This window comes from Acipenser ruthenus, chromosome 3 (genome assembly GCF_902713425.1).
Source record: "Acipenser ruthenus chromosome 3, fAciRut3.2 maternal haplotype, whole genome shotgun sequence".
Taxonomy (NCBI): domain Eukaryota; kingdom Metazoa; phylum Chordata; class Actinopteri; order Acipenseriformes; family Acipenseridae; genus Acipenser; species Acipenser ruthenus.
In genome coordinates this window covers 32,252,726-32,271,735 of record NC_081191.1, presented here as the reverse complement: position 1 = coordinate 32,271,735, position 19,010 = coordinate 32,252,726, and the positions used below count along the sequence as shown (strand labels likewise).

Sequence of the window (19,010 nt, the reverse complement as noted above, 5' to 3'; positions counted from 1 at the left end):
TGCCTTGAATGTAATATTTTTAAAACACATAGTTACTCAAATTATGGTAAATAGTATATGCTCTTTGTAAAATCTGAAATCAAGCAATTGTATGTTGTTTAGATTATGTTGTTTATGTTGCTTTATTTGTTTCTGTGGTGGTCCTGATATTTAGAATTTTGAGTTTGTGATACATTTTCTTCATTTATAGTAAATCCATCTGCAGTGGAGTTTCCTGCAGTAATCTGTGGAAAAACAGCTTAAATTTGTTTACCAGATTAAAATGACCAGCTTTTCAGTGAGTCTGCAAATACCCTTGTGGCCTGATTTTCTCAGATTTATATATACAAAAATGTTAAATGGTGCATTCCTAACTGAGAAAAACACCAAATACAATTCTAAAATTAATAAGAAACAAATTTAGATGACTCACACACCCCTAAATTAAATGTATGAGTTGTTTGTATCTGTTTTGGTACCTTTATCTGACCTTTATCTGATTTCGATTAAAAAGCACTGAGAATCTAATTAAGCCCTTACTGTTTTGAGAAAAAAAATATTAAAATTAATAAATCTATATTGTTAACCAGTATTATTAAATACCAGAATGCCATATTAATTATTAAAATTATTGTATATGAGACTTTTTCTTTCATGAGCCTCGGAATATCATTCCATCTTTTCTTAATCTCCTCCACCATTCTTTTAATAATGCCTACACTCTAAGAAGTAAAAGTTCTCGTTAGAACCTTGCTTTGCCACTGTGGGGAGACCTTTTTAGGTGCTTCTAAAAATCTTTTTAACATAGATTATATATTCTCTTTTTGCAGACTTTCTGTTTGACTTGATCAGAAGGGTTAAAAAATGCTATTTGCAAAATGTTATTAAATGTTACTTTGTCCTTTGAAAACGATGTCTCCTTCTTGCTGCAGACAAATCACCTTGCCTTTTATATAGCCTACTGTCTGACTGTGGCAAATTAACACCTGCTTTTCAGAGTTCTTAAAATAATCACGCAAATACGAGGATCGCAATTACCGACAGCTTTAATAAATTAGACAGAATATTTAATAGACCTAATTTGCAAAATCCCATCCCAGGGGGACACAGAGACATTGCTCCCGCAAATCACGTCTTAATTGCATGTTTATGCCATTGCGTGTGTTTTATAAATCCCATCCAAGAATTCAGAATGCTCAGCGCCCGTTTTACGGTCATAAAACATGTGCAATCCTTTTATAAATCTGGGCCTCAGTCTCCATTTAATCTTTATTGCCTCAAGTGTGAAACATATCGTTTGAAGCTTGTTACTTAAATTTCATAGAGATCAGCATTTGTTTAAAAAGTTTCTTCCTGGCTGACCGAAACAGCCGGGGATTTTTCATAACAAACGGTACTCTGGGGCTAGATGAGAGTTTATCCAGATCTTCTTGTCAGAGTCGTCTTAGGAAAAAATTCAGTGGGTGTATTATCATTGAAGCAAATATAAATGGTACTTTCAACATCACAAAGGGGCTCCATCATATCCGTTTTGAAAGTCTTATTTCCAGCAAGCATTTTTCTTGGCATGCATTTTAAAAGATTCATCCTACATTTTTGAAGAGACTCATTTGTCTTGGCATGAATTAAAATATATATATATATATATACACTTTGAAAAAAATGCAGACTATGGCTGGGACCAAATCCAAACTTTGACAACCCGTTAATCGCACTTAACAAAACTGTATTTGATAGCGTTTTCTTTTTATGAGTAGAAGAAATAAGATACTTATAAAAAAAAGAAAATGCTATTAAATACAGTTTTGTTAAGTGCGATCAGCGGGTTGTCAAAGTTTGGATTTGGTCCAGGCCTATGTTTTGAAAGGCACTCATTTTTCATGACATGCATTTAGAAAGATGCACGCTTCATACAAATAAATGCACATTACTTTTAGAGTGATGAACACTTTGTAAAAAATGCACACTACATAAAAAAAAATAAAAAATTGCTTGTTGCAGTCCAGGGGCAACTCCACTGTTATACACATTCATTCAGTACTCTGGGTAACTTTTGTTTAGATATAAGATGTCTCAAGAAATGTTAGCATCAATAGAGGACATTACAATGTATATTAGTTATTATTATTCACTTGTTATCTCTGAGCAGAAGTGTAAGAATGACTTTTATCTATTTGAAACTATACTTTCCCCATAAGGGCAGATGACCACCATAGCTTTGTTCCAGAAACCTTGCTCTTGGCAGACACAATGAAGGAACAGATGGACAACCCAGAACATGGTGCCGATGTTAATTAGAAGCTCAATGCTTGAAATTCCCACTGGCAGATTGGCTTTTTCCACTAAAAGGTTGACTTTGTCAGCAGAGATTAAATATCCTAGAAAAGCACTGTTTCCTAAAATGTCTGTTAACTGTAGTACACATACATTTTATTTTATTAGTTAAGGGACATACTATTGATTTTTTCCATATTAAATCAATTGTATGATGCATTGTCCCTGATATATTCACAAGAGCAATAACACACAAATCAGCCCACACTTAAATCTCAAGGACAATTATTATTATTCATTTACTGCTGCAGGGCTAGGCAAATTTAAATCTTGCATTCCGTTACAGCACTGCGAAAGGTCAATTAAATAATTAAGGAACTGGCTGGAACAAAGTCATGGAATGGAATGGAAGATCCATTGTCTACCAATTACTTACCGTCTGCTAAGAAATAAATAATAATAATAATAATCATCACACACATAGACCCATTGGCCTGTTCATGAGAAAAGCACACATGTTTTTTTTCTGTTTGTAGGACTGTTAGTTGAATTAATAGGAGAAAGAGAACATTCATTAGAAATCCACCTACAAGCAATTTCCCACAACAGCTCAGGAGAACTGAATATTAGTTGGCGTCATCTGATTCCACAATCAAGTCAGTTGCTGGACCAGACTTGCAGATGCCAACTTGAGCTCACCAGGTGCCTAGACAGTAGGGTTTGCTGTAGTGAGATGAGAAGAAACAGTCCTTGATGGTTTTGCCTCCTTAACCCACGAATATGACACCACGGTGAGCCAATTGGAGACCCTGTATTACTTTTAAAATAGACATACATGTTGTTGAAATTCCAGTGCCTTAAATTTGCTGGGCCTTTCTTAATAATTACTGATGCTAGCACATGTTGACAGAAATATGATAGTACCTGCCTGTTGGTGAGTGTTTGTGAGAGTGAGAAGACCTGTATGAGAGAGTGAGTGGTTATTTTTGGTATAGTTTGTTTAGAGCCTGTTTTTGAGTTTGTCTTTTTGGTTGGCCATTGTGCCTTTTGTTTTGTTCATCCACATAGGATTTTATAAAATTAAAATTAAAAAAAAAAAAAACCCAACTCACTCTCTCATACAGGTCTTCTCACTCTCACAAACACTCACCAACTAACATACCCAACCACTCCCTTTTATACAGGTGCCTGGGTTAATTGGGCAATTCGCACCTCATTAGCCCAGGCACATTCCACACATTCCTCACACAAACTCACTGAACCACACCCCAAACTCACTCTAAACAATACAAAAACCACAAAACCACCACAAAATAGGCTGCGCCCCATCACACTGCCGTACTGGCCACTAAAATTGTTCAGTTTTCATTATAAAGGAAATGAAACCAAGTGCAATTTGATTCAGTCTCCGAAAGTGACAACTCCCAGAAAGGATGTGAGTTAATGGACCATATAATACAAATTAATCATCTGGTGCATGATTTGGTCTTTAAACAGCAATTCAGATTCCATTTACTTTCCACACAGTGAACCAAGGTCTTTCTGTTTTAGACACATTTTATTGTTATAGGTGTTTCCATAGGTGGCGGAAAATGTTGGGGGGGGGGGGGGGGGGGGGGGAGGGGGAGGGGGAGGGGGAGGGGGGAGAGGCAGAAATATATCCCCCCCCTCCCAACTCTGAGTCTCTATGGCATTTAAGAGATATATCTGTATATTAGAAAATGGATCAGAGACTTCCTTTAACCTGAAAAATATGCAAACACAGTATTATTTTATGCATTTGACCTTTTTCTGCTGATGAAAGAAAATCTCTGTTCTAGTACACCCTCTGAATGTTGTCAGTGTCAATGTCAGCGGTAATCCAGTAACAGCAACCAGTCTCCATCTTGAATGACAAGTTATAGAAATCAAACAACTCGATGCAGACTGATTACTTTGAATACACTTTATGAACACATGTGAACAAGTTACTGAACAAACAGCACAATTAAAGTGTAATACCTGGTGATGCTGCTAAATTATTTCATTTGTGCTTTGCATGTTAAAGCCTGTTTGGTTTTAAAAACAAGGATAATTCAGTTGTAGAATGTTGTAGAACTGAATGTCCATAATTACACTTTTAACAGTACAGCTGCATGGTTTAGGTTATATTTACATGGTTTGGATTGGAGTTGTGTTGTATCTACCTAACAAGTGAATGGCTATCTATGACACAATTTGCTGAGACAGTCTTGAACGCTGTATAAATCGGGATAACTAAACAGTTGGAGGCTATGACTTTGAAATACATGCCCATAATGAAAGTATTCCACATCGAGATGGCATAATCTGAGACCTGATTGGCTGAGCACACAAAGATTGTTTTTCAGCTCATGAAATAATTGTTTATTAAAATCAACACCTTTTCAATTGCCATGAAGATTTATCTCAATAAATATACTTATTGTGAAGCACATAGAAATGTTAAGATCATCTATTTGAGTGGGAAATAATACAAGGATAGTTGGAAAACAAACAGGATGACACAGGAGTCAAAATAGCAAAACGAGTGTCGCTATGAATATGTCTACACTCCTGTTAGGTCAGGTCTGCTAATTGTGAGACTTACATGAAGCAGACTTGTGCTCCCAATCAATCAGCATTCAGTCACAAATGGTTCAAAGAAAACTATGAAGTAATCAGGCATCTAAATAAAATGTAATAGTTTAAGACCTATACTGACACACAGTTGCCATAGTTACAGAGGTATTACAAATGAAAAGTACCTCAGAAATGTAGCTTTTTAGGAGTTATTTCAGAAGCTGACCCCAAGGTTGGAAAAATGACATAAGTCAGTATGGCCAGTAAATAATTTTTTGGTACATATTCCCCAGCCTGCTCCATTTATTATAGCTACTTTTCTGGGTCATCATTTTTTACTAAACTTTGGCATTGAGACAGACTTTATAATTGTATATCATTGTGACTGATGTAATCCAGCTTCATCCCTTCCAACCTTTTTTCAGATGAATTTTGTCTGATCTACAGCATTGTTGCTAGGCTAATGGTCAGTTTAACTTGCATACAGAAACACTGGGAGGAAAACCTCACCAGGAAAACTTCATAGATTGGCACATCCAGCTTGTTTTCTAGAGGGACCCAGGAAACAAACTTGAGGCAGTGTGGTCCAGTGGTTAAAGTCCAGGGCTTGTAACCAAAAGGTCACCGGTTGAAATCCCACCTCTGCCACTGACTTAATCACTGTGTGACCTTGAGCCAGTCACTTAACCTCCTTGTGCTCCATCCTGCGGATGAGATGTTGAATCAATGTCCTATTGCAAGTGACTCTGCATATAATGCACAGTTCACAGCCTACCTCTGTAAAGCACTTTGTGATAGTGGTCCATTATGAAAGGCGCTATATAAAAATAAAGATATTACTATATTATTATTATTGAAAAGTATACATGGTCGATTCTCACAAACATGTTTCTTTAATCAGTGATTGCATATACTTTGAGCAAAAAAGTAATTGTGAATCAAATTACTGAATTTACATTTACCCAGTGAAGCAGCATTTTGAATGTTAAGCAGTAACTGAATCCAGAATTCAGGAGCTCTGTGTATAAAAGATGTCTGGCCTATCTTGGTTCTTATAAAAGGAATATTCATTTTACATTCAGTGTTCTTTAAAATATAATGCTAATTTCACTTGCTAACATGGATTGTAAGTATCTTGGACCATCACTATGTCTACATTAATAAAGCAGAGAGGTAAATGTCTTCTAAACAAATCCATGTTAGTATACATCAGGCAACATCTCTGTAGTCAATCATAGGCAACAGTACGGATAGAATGAGAGGTTTTTTATTATTTGTGCTCCAAAGCAGTGATGATTTTTGTACCGCAAACCCAGTTTCATATGTACATTTTTTATAGTTTTGTTAATATGTTTGTCGAAGGTAAGACTGAGGTCAAGCCATAAGCTAAGATACTTTGCTCTTTGTAAAGCATACCCTTATAGAGTCTTAATTCGCAATTCATCATTTTGTCAAGAACATTTTTAAGAAGTTCCAAACAACATTAGGTTTGTTTTATGTAACATTCAAGACCTGTTTATTGTCCATTAATGAAAAATGTCTATGTAGGTTTGTGTTGAGTTGGTTTAAACTACGGTTGGCACAATACAATACTGTGTCATCATAGTTGAATATTAGACTCTTTCAGACCTGGGGCAAGTCATTGACAAAAATCAAAAACCACAGAGGTCCCAAGACATAACCTTGGGGAACTCCCATCGTAAGTGATTTCCAGTCAGATTGCCAGCCTTGTATTGAGACAGCCTGGACCCTATTGTCCAAATAATCAGAGAACCAGGTCAAGGCTGATGGACCAAAACCAAAAACCCTGAGCTTTGCAAGCAAGAGTCTGTGGTCTACCAAACCAAATGCTTTATTTAGACCATCATATCAACCTTTATATATATATTGTGACAGAGTGTAGATTCAGGTGGTGAATGGGCACTATGTTAGAGTGGGGAATTTTCAAGGTCTCTGTCCCTACACAAAATGGCACCCAGAGTTAAGCACTACAAGTCACAAAATGGCTGCCTCTAGAAAAACTAAGTTCCCCATAATCCCTAGTGGTTCCACAGGGAGGGAACCAACACACCTGTAGAGAGTTCAGGGGTGCATTCAATAGGTAGAGTGCTCCAGAGCATTACGTAGTGCTTTCTGCACGCTGAGAGTGCTTTGTAATGTTAGCTAACATTCTGAGGTATTTACTCGGTGGGCGTTTCAAAATGGCGGACGTACAATACCAGTGCGCAGACTGTATAATTTCCTCACATATTGGACTTTTTGACCAACATATCTGTGCACATTGTTTTTCATGAAAAAATATGATTGTTTATTTAAATTAACAGTCTAATTATTTGACTATTTTTCCTTTTAAACGAAGTGAATCTGCAGCATCACATGCAGCATTTGAAACACTCAGCTTGTTATTGTTTGTTCAGTCGGCCTTACATTAAGGAATATTTTCTTAACTGCATTTAAAAAGAAAAATAATGGATGAATAGCGCTGTGTTAAAGGTGAACTATATGTTCAGCTATTTCTGCGAGATTAGGCTTCACGTGTATTTCGGCTGAAAGGGGACGTTAGATTAAGAGAACTTTACTAAAATTAGGTACTTTTGCAGTGTTACATTACTATCGAACCAAGAGCACATAAAAAACAAAATGATATATGCACTATAAGACTTAAATCATATTGGAAAGAAAAAAACAAAACAAACAGTAGTACTTAAATTGTAAGACTTTGCAGAGGAACAGAAAAAGCAGATGCAGGAGCTCATGGAAATGCAGAAGGTTATACAACAAAGAAACTAATTACTAAAGTCATTCACAGATGTATTTAAAGAATCGCTGAAGAAATAATTTCTTTGGAAAGTGTTTTATTTATTTGATTTGCTGTACAACAACACTTACATACAATAGAAACATCTTAATTGCAAGCGTAAACTGCACCTGTAAATAAAACATGCAATATGCAACAATCACAGTACTGAGGAACAATGTTCTCAACATAGTTTTCAATCAATCCGTACAGGACTCTTGCATGTGTTTGAATTCACTGCCGCTAAAGCCATGGTGTTGGCTCTCAATGCAAGTGCAATAGAAGCATTAAACAGCAGATTTCCTGCACAGTCTTCCATAAATTCATCCAAAAACCGCTCTAGTGCTGTATTTTCCGCCATCTTGAAAGTTATCTCTCTGTAACACACCGTTCAATAAGAGCTCTTATGTTACATAGTGCCACAGCACAGCACTCTGCCTACTGACCGCAGCCCAGGTAATGGGCTGCCTACATAAAGGGGCATATATATATATATCAAAAGTCACATATCAAAAAATGATTTTCCCCAATGGAGGACAACACAGACTGACAGGGATTATATAAACAAAGACAGTATATATATATATATCCCTGTCACGGATAGCTTTGTGGTGACGTCAGGCCAGGAAGTAGACAGACAACAGTGTTGGGGTATGTAAGTGCTACTGCACATTTAATAATAAATAAACAAATACAAAGTTTGAACAAAACATTGGTACAAAACAAAACGGCACAGTGGCCAAAATAATAAACAGACAATACAGACACGGAAAAAACAAACAAGTATCGCGGTGGTTTATACCCAGCACGCATTGCAGTTGTTTACTTTAGGTTTCACTTTAGGTTTCTCTCCTGCTCACGACTTACGTTCTGCCTCTGAACACACCAACCTCGATCAGCCAAAGCTGCGGGTTTATATACATGTGACCATCTCCAGATTAGCAATAAATAAATCCATCTGGAGATGGTCACATTCTGTATGAGTTTTAGCATGGATGGGGAATTCTACCCCCATCCATGCTGTAAAATAATGAACAATAAAACATTGTGTTTTACACACTAAACAATACCTCTAAGTCATAGTAAAACAAAATACACACAGTTGGGGTGTACCCCGTCACAATCCCTCAAGCCTGATATGAAGTCCCTTAAGGACAACTAGTCGGAGCTGTTTTTATAGATCTTAGTAAAGCATTTGGTTTGGTAGACCACAGTCTCTTGCTTGCAAACCTCAGGGTTTTTGGCTGTGGTCTGTCAGCATTGACCCTGTTTTATATATCTGTGTTTGCTTAATGGCTGGCTTTTACCAAAATGCAACTTAACAACACTCATGTAAATCAATACTTTATCTGATATGCATTGTTAACAAGAAGAAATACACATTATGATGTTTAGAGACTATGCTCTCTCGTATTCAGCAGTCAAAGTTTCGCCCTTTTATTAAGATATTATTAACAATAAAGCCCTTATGTTGTACTGTACTCTACCTGGGCTGGTCCTGTCTGCCACAAAATAATTTAATTCAGAACTAAGAAAAGATGTGTGTAATGTTACTTATATACTGATGGATAACTGCAGTCATATCAATAGCCAGCAATCCTTACTCCAATAAACAGACATAAAGTAAACGTTTTACCACAAATTAATGTAAATCAACCAGGTGAAAGGCCAGCCCAATGAGAACTGCAAATCGGCAGAAGATACAGTACAGTACCAACTGACCTGGTTCAGCCTGATTATCTCCAAAATGTGAAGGACACATCGATGTGTCTTTCAGAATTCAGAAGAACTATCCATCATTAAATCCAGGGGTGAAATTCTGCCGGTACTAACCTGTACTGGGTCTTATTTTAGTGGCGGTACTGGGTACCGGGACTTATTTAATCTGCTTTTCATCCAACACGCTTGCATTCCGTTCATTCACACTAGCACAACGTTTCACAAATGCGCTTTCATTCAGCACAGTTCATGCTGCTTGCATTCTGTTTACTAATACTGCTTCTCTGTCTCTTAGCTGCTATTGGCCACCTTTAAAGCAGTATAATCACTGCATGTTGATTGCTGAGCTTTCATTCGGATTAGATTTCATTTTGACATGTGTCACAAATCTCTGCCCATTTCGCTTTGTGTCAGTGCTCATTGGTTAATCAACAAGAGAAGACTTTAGCAGTGAGATGTAGAAACAGCGGCATGGAGTAATTATTATTTTCTTAAGTTTGGAGAAACTATATGTATATTTGAAAGACCATTGCTGCACACAGTTACACAGCTGATAAATATTAGAAATATTTATCACAACGTGCTTTGTCTTGCACCGATTTATACAATGGAAAGTGATGTGTGGGACAGTAGGGATTAACATAAAAAAAACAGGATCAACAAAGTAAAGTGCTGCTTCAGATTTGGGATACAGATGCAGGTATGCTTTTACGCTTTTCAAATACTGGCCCAACTTGCAAGGTAAATGTTAAGTAGAGTGATCAAAGTTTTGTTTTGCTGTGATCCTAGATCCTGAGCACCCAGGGCCTGGAAAGTACAGGGAGGATTTCAGAGAATACAGTGGTGATTGAAATGGCCAAGTCATTTTTTTAAGAATAGTGCCTGGTACATTAAAAAATAGAGGGGTACTTCAGCCCGTATTGCAAATTGTTTGACTTAGACATTTTTGTATCATTTGTTCATAGCACAGTTGTTTTCTTTATACACATTTTGTATAAGATCCCCTCTTTTTAGGATATCTTGAAACAAAACTCCATCTTTACAGCAGTTACTGCATAGTGTAATATTTCTTAATACTTATCATTTAAGGTTTAACTTAAGTGTTACAGTACATGACTGAGTGATACATGCAGAAGGGTACAACACTTTCAGTATTTACAGCTTCTTTGTTTATGATGAATTGGTTATATTTTAGCAGTTATTTTTTAAGGCTTATTTTGTATTCATAAATGTATTGTGTACAGGCTGCACATATGAGTACCTGCACTTTTTTGTTGAGAGTTTCACCCCTGATTAAATCAAACACACAGGGTTCACCATAAATCATTTTATATAATATATTTTTCTATGTGATGTAGTTAGTCAAGGGCATTTACTGTATGTAGCACCAGATCACCCAGATTGGCCTCTTAGCTAGACATTAATAGGTGAGCCTGCTGCTGCTTTAGTGTCTCACAGCTTTCCTGGGCATGTATGTTTCAGATTATTGTGATGGGACATGGTAAAAGTAAAAGAGGGACAATACTCTTAGGGTTGAATGTTTTTGTTCTGTTTTTCTCAAATTTGGTTTCTGATTTTCTGTTGCAGGAACGTCTGTTATTGTCTTTGCTTCCTGCTCACATTGCAAGAGTAATGAAGGCTGAAATCATTCAGAGGCTACAGGGGCCAAACTCTGGCCAGCTGGAAAACACCAACAACTTTCACAATTTGTATGTGCAAAGGCACACAAATGTCAGGTAGGCAGATCATCTTTGCATTTTTGGATATAATCGCTAATATAAATCACACAGCTAGATTTTTGTTTAATTATTTTACAAACTGAGAATTAATTCATAGACAAGCCCAGTACATGAGCCAACCATAGGTAAAAGTAATGGATGCAAGTTTAGAGCTTTCTTTAACCCTTTAACCTAGCATGGTATCAGATACTGCATCACATGTGAGGGCTACAGTACACTGAAAATATAAGTACAGTATACTGCATGACAAGTACAGCATTCTCTAGAATGGCATATTATTTTATTCTTGACTGAACCCAGTGTTTTAGCTTCTGTGATCTCTTCTTTTAGATCTATTTATTCATGCTTTGCTACTTCTGTAGATGATGAATGCCTGCTCGTATTCTACTCATTGGTGTGCACACCATTTAGTATTATATTAAATAATTGGAGCTTGGTCTACACTTGAGCAATGGCAATTTCTTTGCACCATTACTGAAAGTTCACAAGCAGTTTGGTAAAACAAGTTACATTTTTACAGTACTGAATTTATAGATGCCAAGGGGATAACAAGAAGTGTTTGCAGTTGAAGAATAATGAGAATTTTTGAAAGTCTCTGTACTTTACTGTAGTTTAGATTGGTGTATAACCTAGCATGGTATCAGATAGATTGCTTTTCCCATTGAGCCCAATTTAAGATTTGAAAAAGTCATCATCATCTTTGACTCAGTGAATATGTCTACAGATGATTTAAACAACACATGGCCCAATTTACAAAAGAGGAGAAATCTGTTTTAAGGACTAAAATTATGTTTTATCCCCAGTGCACATATTTGAAAAATATTGACTCAAACAGCAGCAGAGTTTTTACTGTATGTTTTTACAACATAAGAACATAAGAAAGTTTACAAACGAGGAGGCCATTCGGCCCATATTGTTCATTTTTATTGTTAGTAGCTTATTGATCCCAGAATCTCATCAAGCAGCTTCTTGAAGGATCCCAGGGTGTTAGCTTCAACAACATTACTGGGGAGGTGGTTCCAGATTCCCACAATTATCTGTGTAAAAAAGTGCCTTCTATTTTCTGTTCTGAATGCCCCTTTATCTAATCTCCACTTGTGACCCCTAGTCCTTTTTTCTTTTTTCACATCAAAAAGGTCCCTTGAGTCGACATTGTTAATACCTTTTAGAATTTTGAATGCTTGAATCAGATCGCTGCGTAGTGTTCTTTGTTCAAGACTGAATAGATTCAATTCTTTTAGCCTGTCTCCATATGACACGCCTTTTAAACCCGGAATAATTCTGGTCGCTCTTTCTAGAGCAGCAATATCCTTTTTGTAGCGAGGTGACCAGAACTGAACACAATATTCTAGATGAAGTCTTACTAATGCATTGTAAAGTTTTAACATTATTTCCCTTGATTTAAATTCAACACTTTTCACTATATATCCGAGCATCTTGTTGGCCTTTTTTATAGCTTCCCCACATTGTCTAGATCAGTGGTTCTCAAAGTGGTGCCCGCGAAGCCAGTCCATCGTGCCTGCGGCAGCTGTTCTTAAATTATGGGTCGTGAACACATTTCTGGCGGGTCGTAGCGTGAGAAAATACATAAAGCTTTAAACACGTTTTCCAACAAAAGCATCACAGCAGTCTGTTGACAGCGCTGCTCGCTTATGCTTTGCTTGTACGTACTCGACATATTTTTTTATTCCTGAAGGGCCTCTGCGATACGATCAACCAATTGAATATCTGCATTTTCTCTGCAGTAGCCCAATCATAAGTTAGCTGGGTGAGACATAAACTGTGTCTGTTGCAGTTGCAGGTACTGACAGTAAGCTTAATCAATAGGATTGTCAAATATCTGCCAAGTTTTACACAGCTGTCCAATCATAAGCAAGCAGAGGCCGCATGAAAATTGAAGGCGAGTGAGTAGCCAATGGGAAAGTGAAAGATCTGACAGCTGTTCAATCATTCGTGAGCGGAGGCGGGGTGTTAATATGACTGGTAAGCATGGAATTTAGCCAACTGTTATTGATAAAAATAATACATTTCAGTATTTAGAATTTAATTTTCTCTCTATATATTTTTTAATTTCACCAGACAAGGGAAACACCATAGTAGATTTAGTTACGAATCCACTTTCTCTGGATAATTGTACTGGAGATGAGTATTCTTTAAAACAGAGTAGTGGTGACAAATTTGCCAAATTGAAACAAAGCGAGACGCTTTCTATCCTCTTTTATTTTAATTTATTCATGCTTATCTGTGTAAACATGCTATTTAAAAATATTTGCATTGCGTATTTTATATAAATTATTTAAAGAATAAGCACAGCATGCACAATTACTGCCCGAGACGTGGCCTTATCAGAGAGCCAAGAATAACTCCCACTAAAACTCTTTATATATATTTTAGCTCAAAGAGCCAGCTGCCCATATATATATATATATATATATATATATATATATATATATATATATATATATATATATCGCGGGAAGGCAGTGTTTAAGATAAGAACCTATGCAGTAGTCAGCGTGCCCGCAAACAGCCAAGTAAGATCAATTTATGCCTGTGCCCAAAATACTTTGAGGACCACTGGTCTAGATGAAGAAATTTCTGCGTCAACATAAACTCCTAGGTCTTTTCAGATTCCTTCTTCAATTTCAGTATTTTCAAGAATCATATGTATTTCATATGTAGTATTTTCAAGAATCATATGTATTTCATCCACAAAACCATTTTGCAACCTTTCCCCTTTTTGTGACTCATGAAATAGAAATGACCCATTAAACTGATTTTAAGCATGACTGGTTGTAGTTTGCACAGTGCCCTGACTTGTGTCATATTTCTATTTTTTTCTGACCTAGTTAGAAGTGTAAATGGTGTGGAGACTATAACCATCCAAAGAAAGTAAAAAAGAAGCCCCTTTTACAGTAGTACAACCAAAATATAAACATGACACTGACTATGGCTAACCTGCTTGTTATTTGTTATTGGCGCAAATGAATGTAGAAATGTTTGTATTGTTATATATATGGCTAAATCAAAACATCCCGGAAAATACGAGCATACGAGATGTCTACAGTCACTGTAAGTAGTACAGAGAGAAGTACTGTCGGACAAGCTGAACCGGTTTCTTCATCAAGCTCTTCCGAAGAGCACACTGTTTCTGCTGTCCAAGAACTAGGCAACTTTCCCAGAAGCATTTTTAATAACTGCTTGATATCTGGAAAATACTTTATTATTATTATTATTATTATTATTATTATTATTATTATTATTATTATTATTACAATTGCACAATTTTTTTCCCTTTATTTCCACAGAGGCATTTTTAATAACTGCACTAAAAATAAAACATAATAATAATAATAATCTTTTTTTCTTATTAAATCATCATTTTTCACTATATATATATGTGTGTGTGTGTGTGTGTGTGTATTGTGTGGCACGGCAAGAGCCCTGCCTGTGTATGTACTAGGTATTCATGGTGTGTGTGATCATTTAGTAGTGCACGGGAGAGGTGTCATGGCCATAGGCCTAAAAGACTACAGGTCCCAGAAGCCTCTAGGGCTGAATGGGAATCATCTGGGTGCACTTGGGGATCGTTTAATGTAATTTATTGTTTGGGTGTTTGTAATTAGCATAATGTCTTTGTCTGTGTTGGTGGTGGGTGAAGTAGGAGTCTGTTCACAGGTAATTGTGAGTACTGTGTGTGCATTTAACCAACTATGTGTTGGGTGTTTAAACAACGGTGTGTTGTACATTTTAAACAGCTGTGTGTTGTACAAACTGGTAACCTGTGTTTTTGAAACGGGTAAACCACTTAGCGGTCCCGTGCTATTTTAGTTGGGAAAAAGTTTAACTAGTGCTTTATATCAGGATGATTCGGACTACAAGTCCTTCTTCAGCTGGAAAAAGCAGTTTTATATCTATTCTGCCCAGCCTCTTATTTAGGATCTGTCTACCCAATTGAATATGGCATCATCCTGAATTAGAAATACAAATTAGGCTGATCATGCACCACAATTCCAATCAGTCCAGCAGATATGTGCAAAATGAAAAGAACATAATTCGAAAAAGATATGTACCAGTAGCAAGGACAGTCATATTATTAGGCAGCTAGCTCCAAGACATCAGTCATTAGCGTGTACAAGTAATGGCAAATAAAGGAAATAGAGATAGTTGTGGCCTGACTCAGTTAGTGACGGGCACAGGGAAAAGACTGTTAGAGAGGCTTGCCTGACCGTCGTCAAATAGTAGCTCAAATGACAGATACTACACCATGTAGACATCTTGGAAACCAACAAGAAAATACACTGACGTGGAGTAAGGAGTGAAGAGATTGGACTGTTGATGAATTGAGGAAAGTGATGTGGTCCAATGAGTAATGATTCACACTTTTTGGAGAATACCACACAAATCACACAACCCCACTTCTATAGTTCCAACAATCCTGGCTTCTGGTGATGGTGTGGAGCATGTTCCAGTGTTATCCCCTAGGACCATTGATTATGCTAATATCATTGCTGGTCAATTCTACCGAGCAATTATGCTTGTACCCTGATGGCCATGGCTAATGAAGACAATAATGCACCCATCGACAGCACCAGAATTGTGTGTGAATGGTTTGTGAAGCACAACAGAGGCTTCAAGCATCTTCCATGGTCATCACAGTCCCCAGATCTCAATCCAATTGAGCATGTAGGGATGAACATGAACCACGCATCATCATCAAAACCATCCCACCTGTCTACACCAGTTCCATTAAATATTAGTGACTGAACGGGTTAACATCATTCAAGACACCATTCAGCACTTTGTAGAGTCTATGCCACTTTGTGTTAAGGCTGTAAACAGCAAATTGTGGCCCAACCCAATATTAGTTACAGGTCCTAATAAGGTGGCCAAGCAGTGTGTATATTAACGTTTTACAGAACCCCCTACAGGGGTTTTTCTTTCAATATATTCCCAATTGTTTCATTTTTTTTATTCATACATCATACAGTAGGTAAATTAACTTGTAAATTACTTTTCAATTTTTACTTGGGAACGTTCACCTGGAGGAAGAGTCTTTTTTTTTTCTAAACATTGCAATGTATTCAGTTCATGCTGCATCCTGCACAATGCTGGTGCTCTGAAATTAGAGGCATGTTGTTGGAACAGAAAATCAGCATTGTTGCAGTGGGGAGCGTGATCTTTGACCTTAGAATATTTTTATTTTTTCCCGGCGAACGCTTCCAAATAAATGTTGAGAAAAATGTTTCCCAGTTTATTTTTGAGCCATTATGTGTGATAAATTTTTTTTACAAGAGTCAGTAATACTGTATGTTTAAAAATGTAACCCTGCAATACAGACAACACAGGATACAGCAAAGGTAACGTAATGTGTTTCTTATAAACTTTGAAGGGTGTTCTATAAAACTTTAATAATAGAGGTAGTGATGCACCACTAGTGGGAGGCGTTGCTTTACAATTAGGAATTAGGAAAGGGTATTATTATTATAAAAACAATAACATGGTCACTCTGAACAAAACAGTTGCAATATGAATTTGACATGTTAATTATTCAGACTACATCATATTACAGTATTTTAAAACTAATTAGTAATACATTATTTTAAAACCTTCATAAATGTGTTATTTTCTGTAATCTGTTGCTTTTAAACTATCTTAAACTATTGGAGTTAAGTGCTCTCACTTATATAATAACTGGTCCACATTAGATAACCAGAACAACCACCAAATGCTGTGTCTACAAACTCTCCAAACACCTTTTCTTGGTTCAGGCTTCTCAAAAACAAAAGTAATGTTTTGGTGCTTTGACAGCAAGAAGTACATATTTTGACTATGCATACAGGTCAGAACAGCTTACATCATAAATGGATGACCCTTCCCATTATAGATCCCCAAGCCTTTGGTTTCTGCAAAGGTGACCTGTCACAATGCAGAAAAATACCAGACAGTCTGTGACTGCAGACTTGGTATTGGGCTGAAAGGTATATATTATTATTCAATGTGTATTTTCATTCCTTTGGTTAATGTTATTTATTATCAGTTTACTGTTTCTAGTTTCTGGCCAACCCGTGTCAGTAGCAAATAACAAAAACCAATAAAGCTACAGTAAGATATAAAGCAGCTCCTTTGTGTTGGCTTGTTCATTTTCAATGTGGATTTTTCAGGGTCTCGTAAAATACTGTGATAAATCACTCAATTTTTAGAGTACAACACCTAGGTTTGTTAAAAAGCAGCAAGCCTAGCACTCGCTAGAGTTCGAGTCCAGGCTATTCCACAGCCGACCGTGGACGGGAGCTTCCAGGGGGCGGCGCTGAATTGGCCGAGCGTCGCTCGGGGGGAGGGAGGGTTAGGTCGGCCAGGGTGTCCTCGGCTCACCGCGCACCAGCGACCCCTGTAGTCTGGCCGGGCACCTGCGGGCTTGCCTGTAAGCTGCCCAGAGCTGCGTTGTCCTCCGACGCTGTAGCTCTGAGGCGGCTGCACGGTGAGTTCGCAGTGTGTAAAGAAGCGGGCGGCTGACGGCACACGCTTCGGAGGACAGCGTGTGTTCATCTTCGCCCCTCCCGAGTCAGCGCAGGGGTGGTAGCGGTGAGCTGAGCCTAAAAAAATAATTGGGCATTTCAAATTGGGGAGAAAATAATAATAAAAAAAAATAACTAATTGGCAACGACTAAATTAAAAAAAAAAAAAAAAAGCAGCAAGCCTAAATATGTGCATAGCTGTGTAAACTTAAAAATATTTCTTTCTGATAACTTTTTGCTTTAATGGGATTTTGCTCTCTTTAGTATTTTATATGCTGATATTGTGGGATTTACACGCCTGGCCAGTGACTGCTCACCAGGAGAGTTGGTCCACATGCTAAATGAGCTCTTTGGAAAGTTTGATCAAATTGCTAAGGTAAGCACTCATAAACAAAAAATTGTGTATCTTCAATCTATGCAAATTAATGCTTTTGTTGTTGTTGTTATTGTTTTATGTAAGCCAGTTAATGTTTGTTAACTTGATTGGTAGCAGAGAATTTATGGTGCAATGGGAACCTGGAGTCTTACAGCTTAACTTATTCTCCATGGCGTAAAAACAATTACATACTTGGATTTATACTGTCGCCAAATTGTTGGCATTGCCTTTTAACTACAGCTATGGACAAAAGTCGAATGAAACCTGCTGAATAATGTTACGTTAACATATTTAATTACATACCGCTTTGTAGTTTGACAAAAATGGAAAAAAGTGACATTTCGAAATCTAACATGAAATACCGTACTACTATTATGGCTTCCGGTAGACTTTTGCAATATATTTTTGTAGTTTCTTTGATTACATGATGTTAAATAAAAAATATAAATTCTGTTAATATAGTTTATTTTTTTTATTTTTTTTTTTTTTTAATTGTCTCAATCCTAAAATTTTAGGTGATACAAAACTTTTGGCCATAGCTGTACAGGGTTTAGCAGTTAGCTGAGATTTTGGAGACAGAAGAGTAACTTTTTTAAAGCTATTTCCATTGAGGCCAAGTTTCTGAGTCGTCGCTTAGTTTCCCAAGAAAAGTTCATTTTCTGCAAAGCAAAAACTAGATCAAACAAGCTTCTTCTCGTTCCTTCTTCTGTCTCAAGTACTTCCTTACCTATTGGCAGATCTTTTACTGGATTGAAATTGCTGTTTGTCTTTTTACTCTATAATGGTTTTTTTTTTCCGTTTGTCTTCTTTTCTTCAATTTCAATGATTTCAACATATTGGGCTCCTCCACCTATTCTTAACTTGGAAATGTACCAGCTTAAGTGCTAATTTACCATTCAGTCATCTGTGAATGCAACCATCTACCCCAGCTACCAAATAGCAGCTTTTTGTACAATCTATTTAAAATTTTTTATGAATTTTTGAATAGCACGAATAACAAAAAAGTTTTGGGTACATTAATAAAAGAG

The 19,010-nt window shown here is 36.9% G+C and overlaps 1 protein-coding gene across 2 annotated transcripts in view; it reads left to right on the top strand.

The window, feature by feature from the left end:
* The window catches only part of adcy2b (adenylate cyclase 2b (brain)), a 169,753-nt gene that overhangs the window by 108,629 nt on the left and 42,114 nt on the right, over nt 1-19,010 (top strand). For both annotated transcript variants that reach the window (XM_033993096.3, XM_033993098.3), the window contains exons 5-6: nt 10,937-11,085; nt 17,871-17,982. In XM_033993096.3, coding sequence (XP_033848987.3) covers nt 10,937-11,085; nt 17,871-17,982 — 261 coding nt within the window. The remainder of the gene's footprint in view (nt 1-10,936; nt 11,086-17,870; nt 17,983-19,010) is intronic.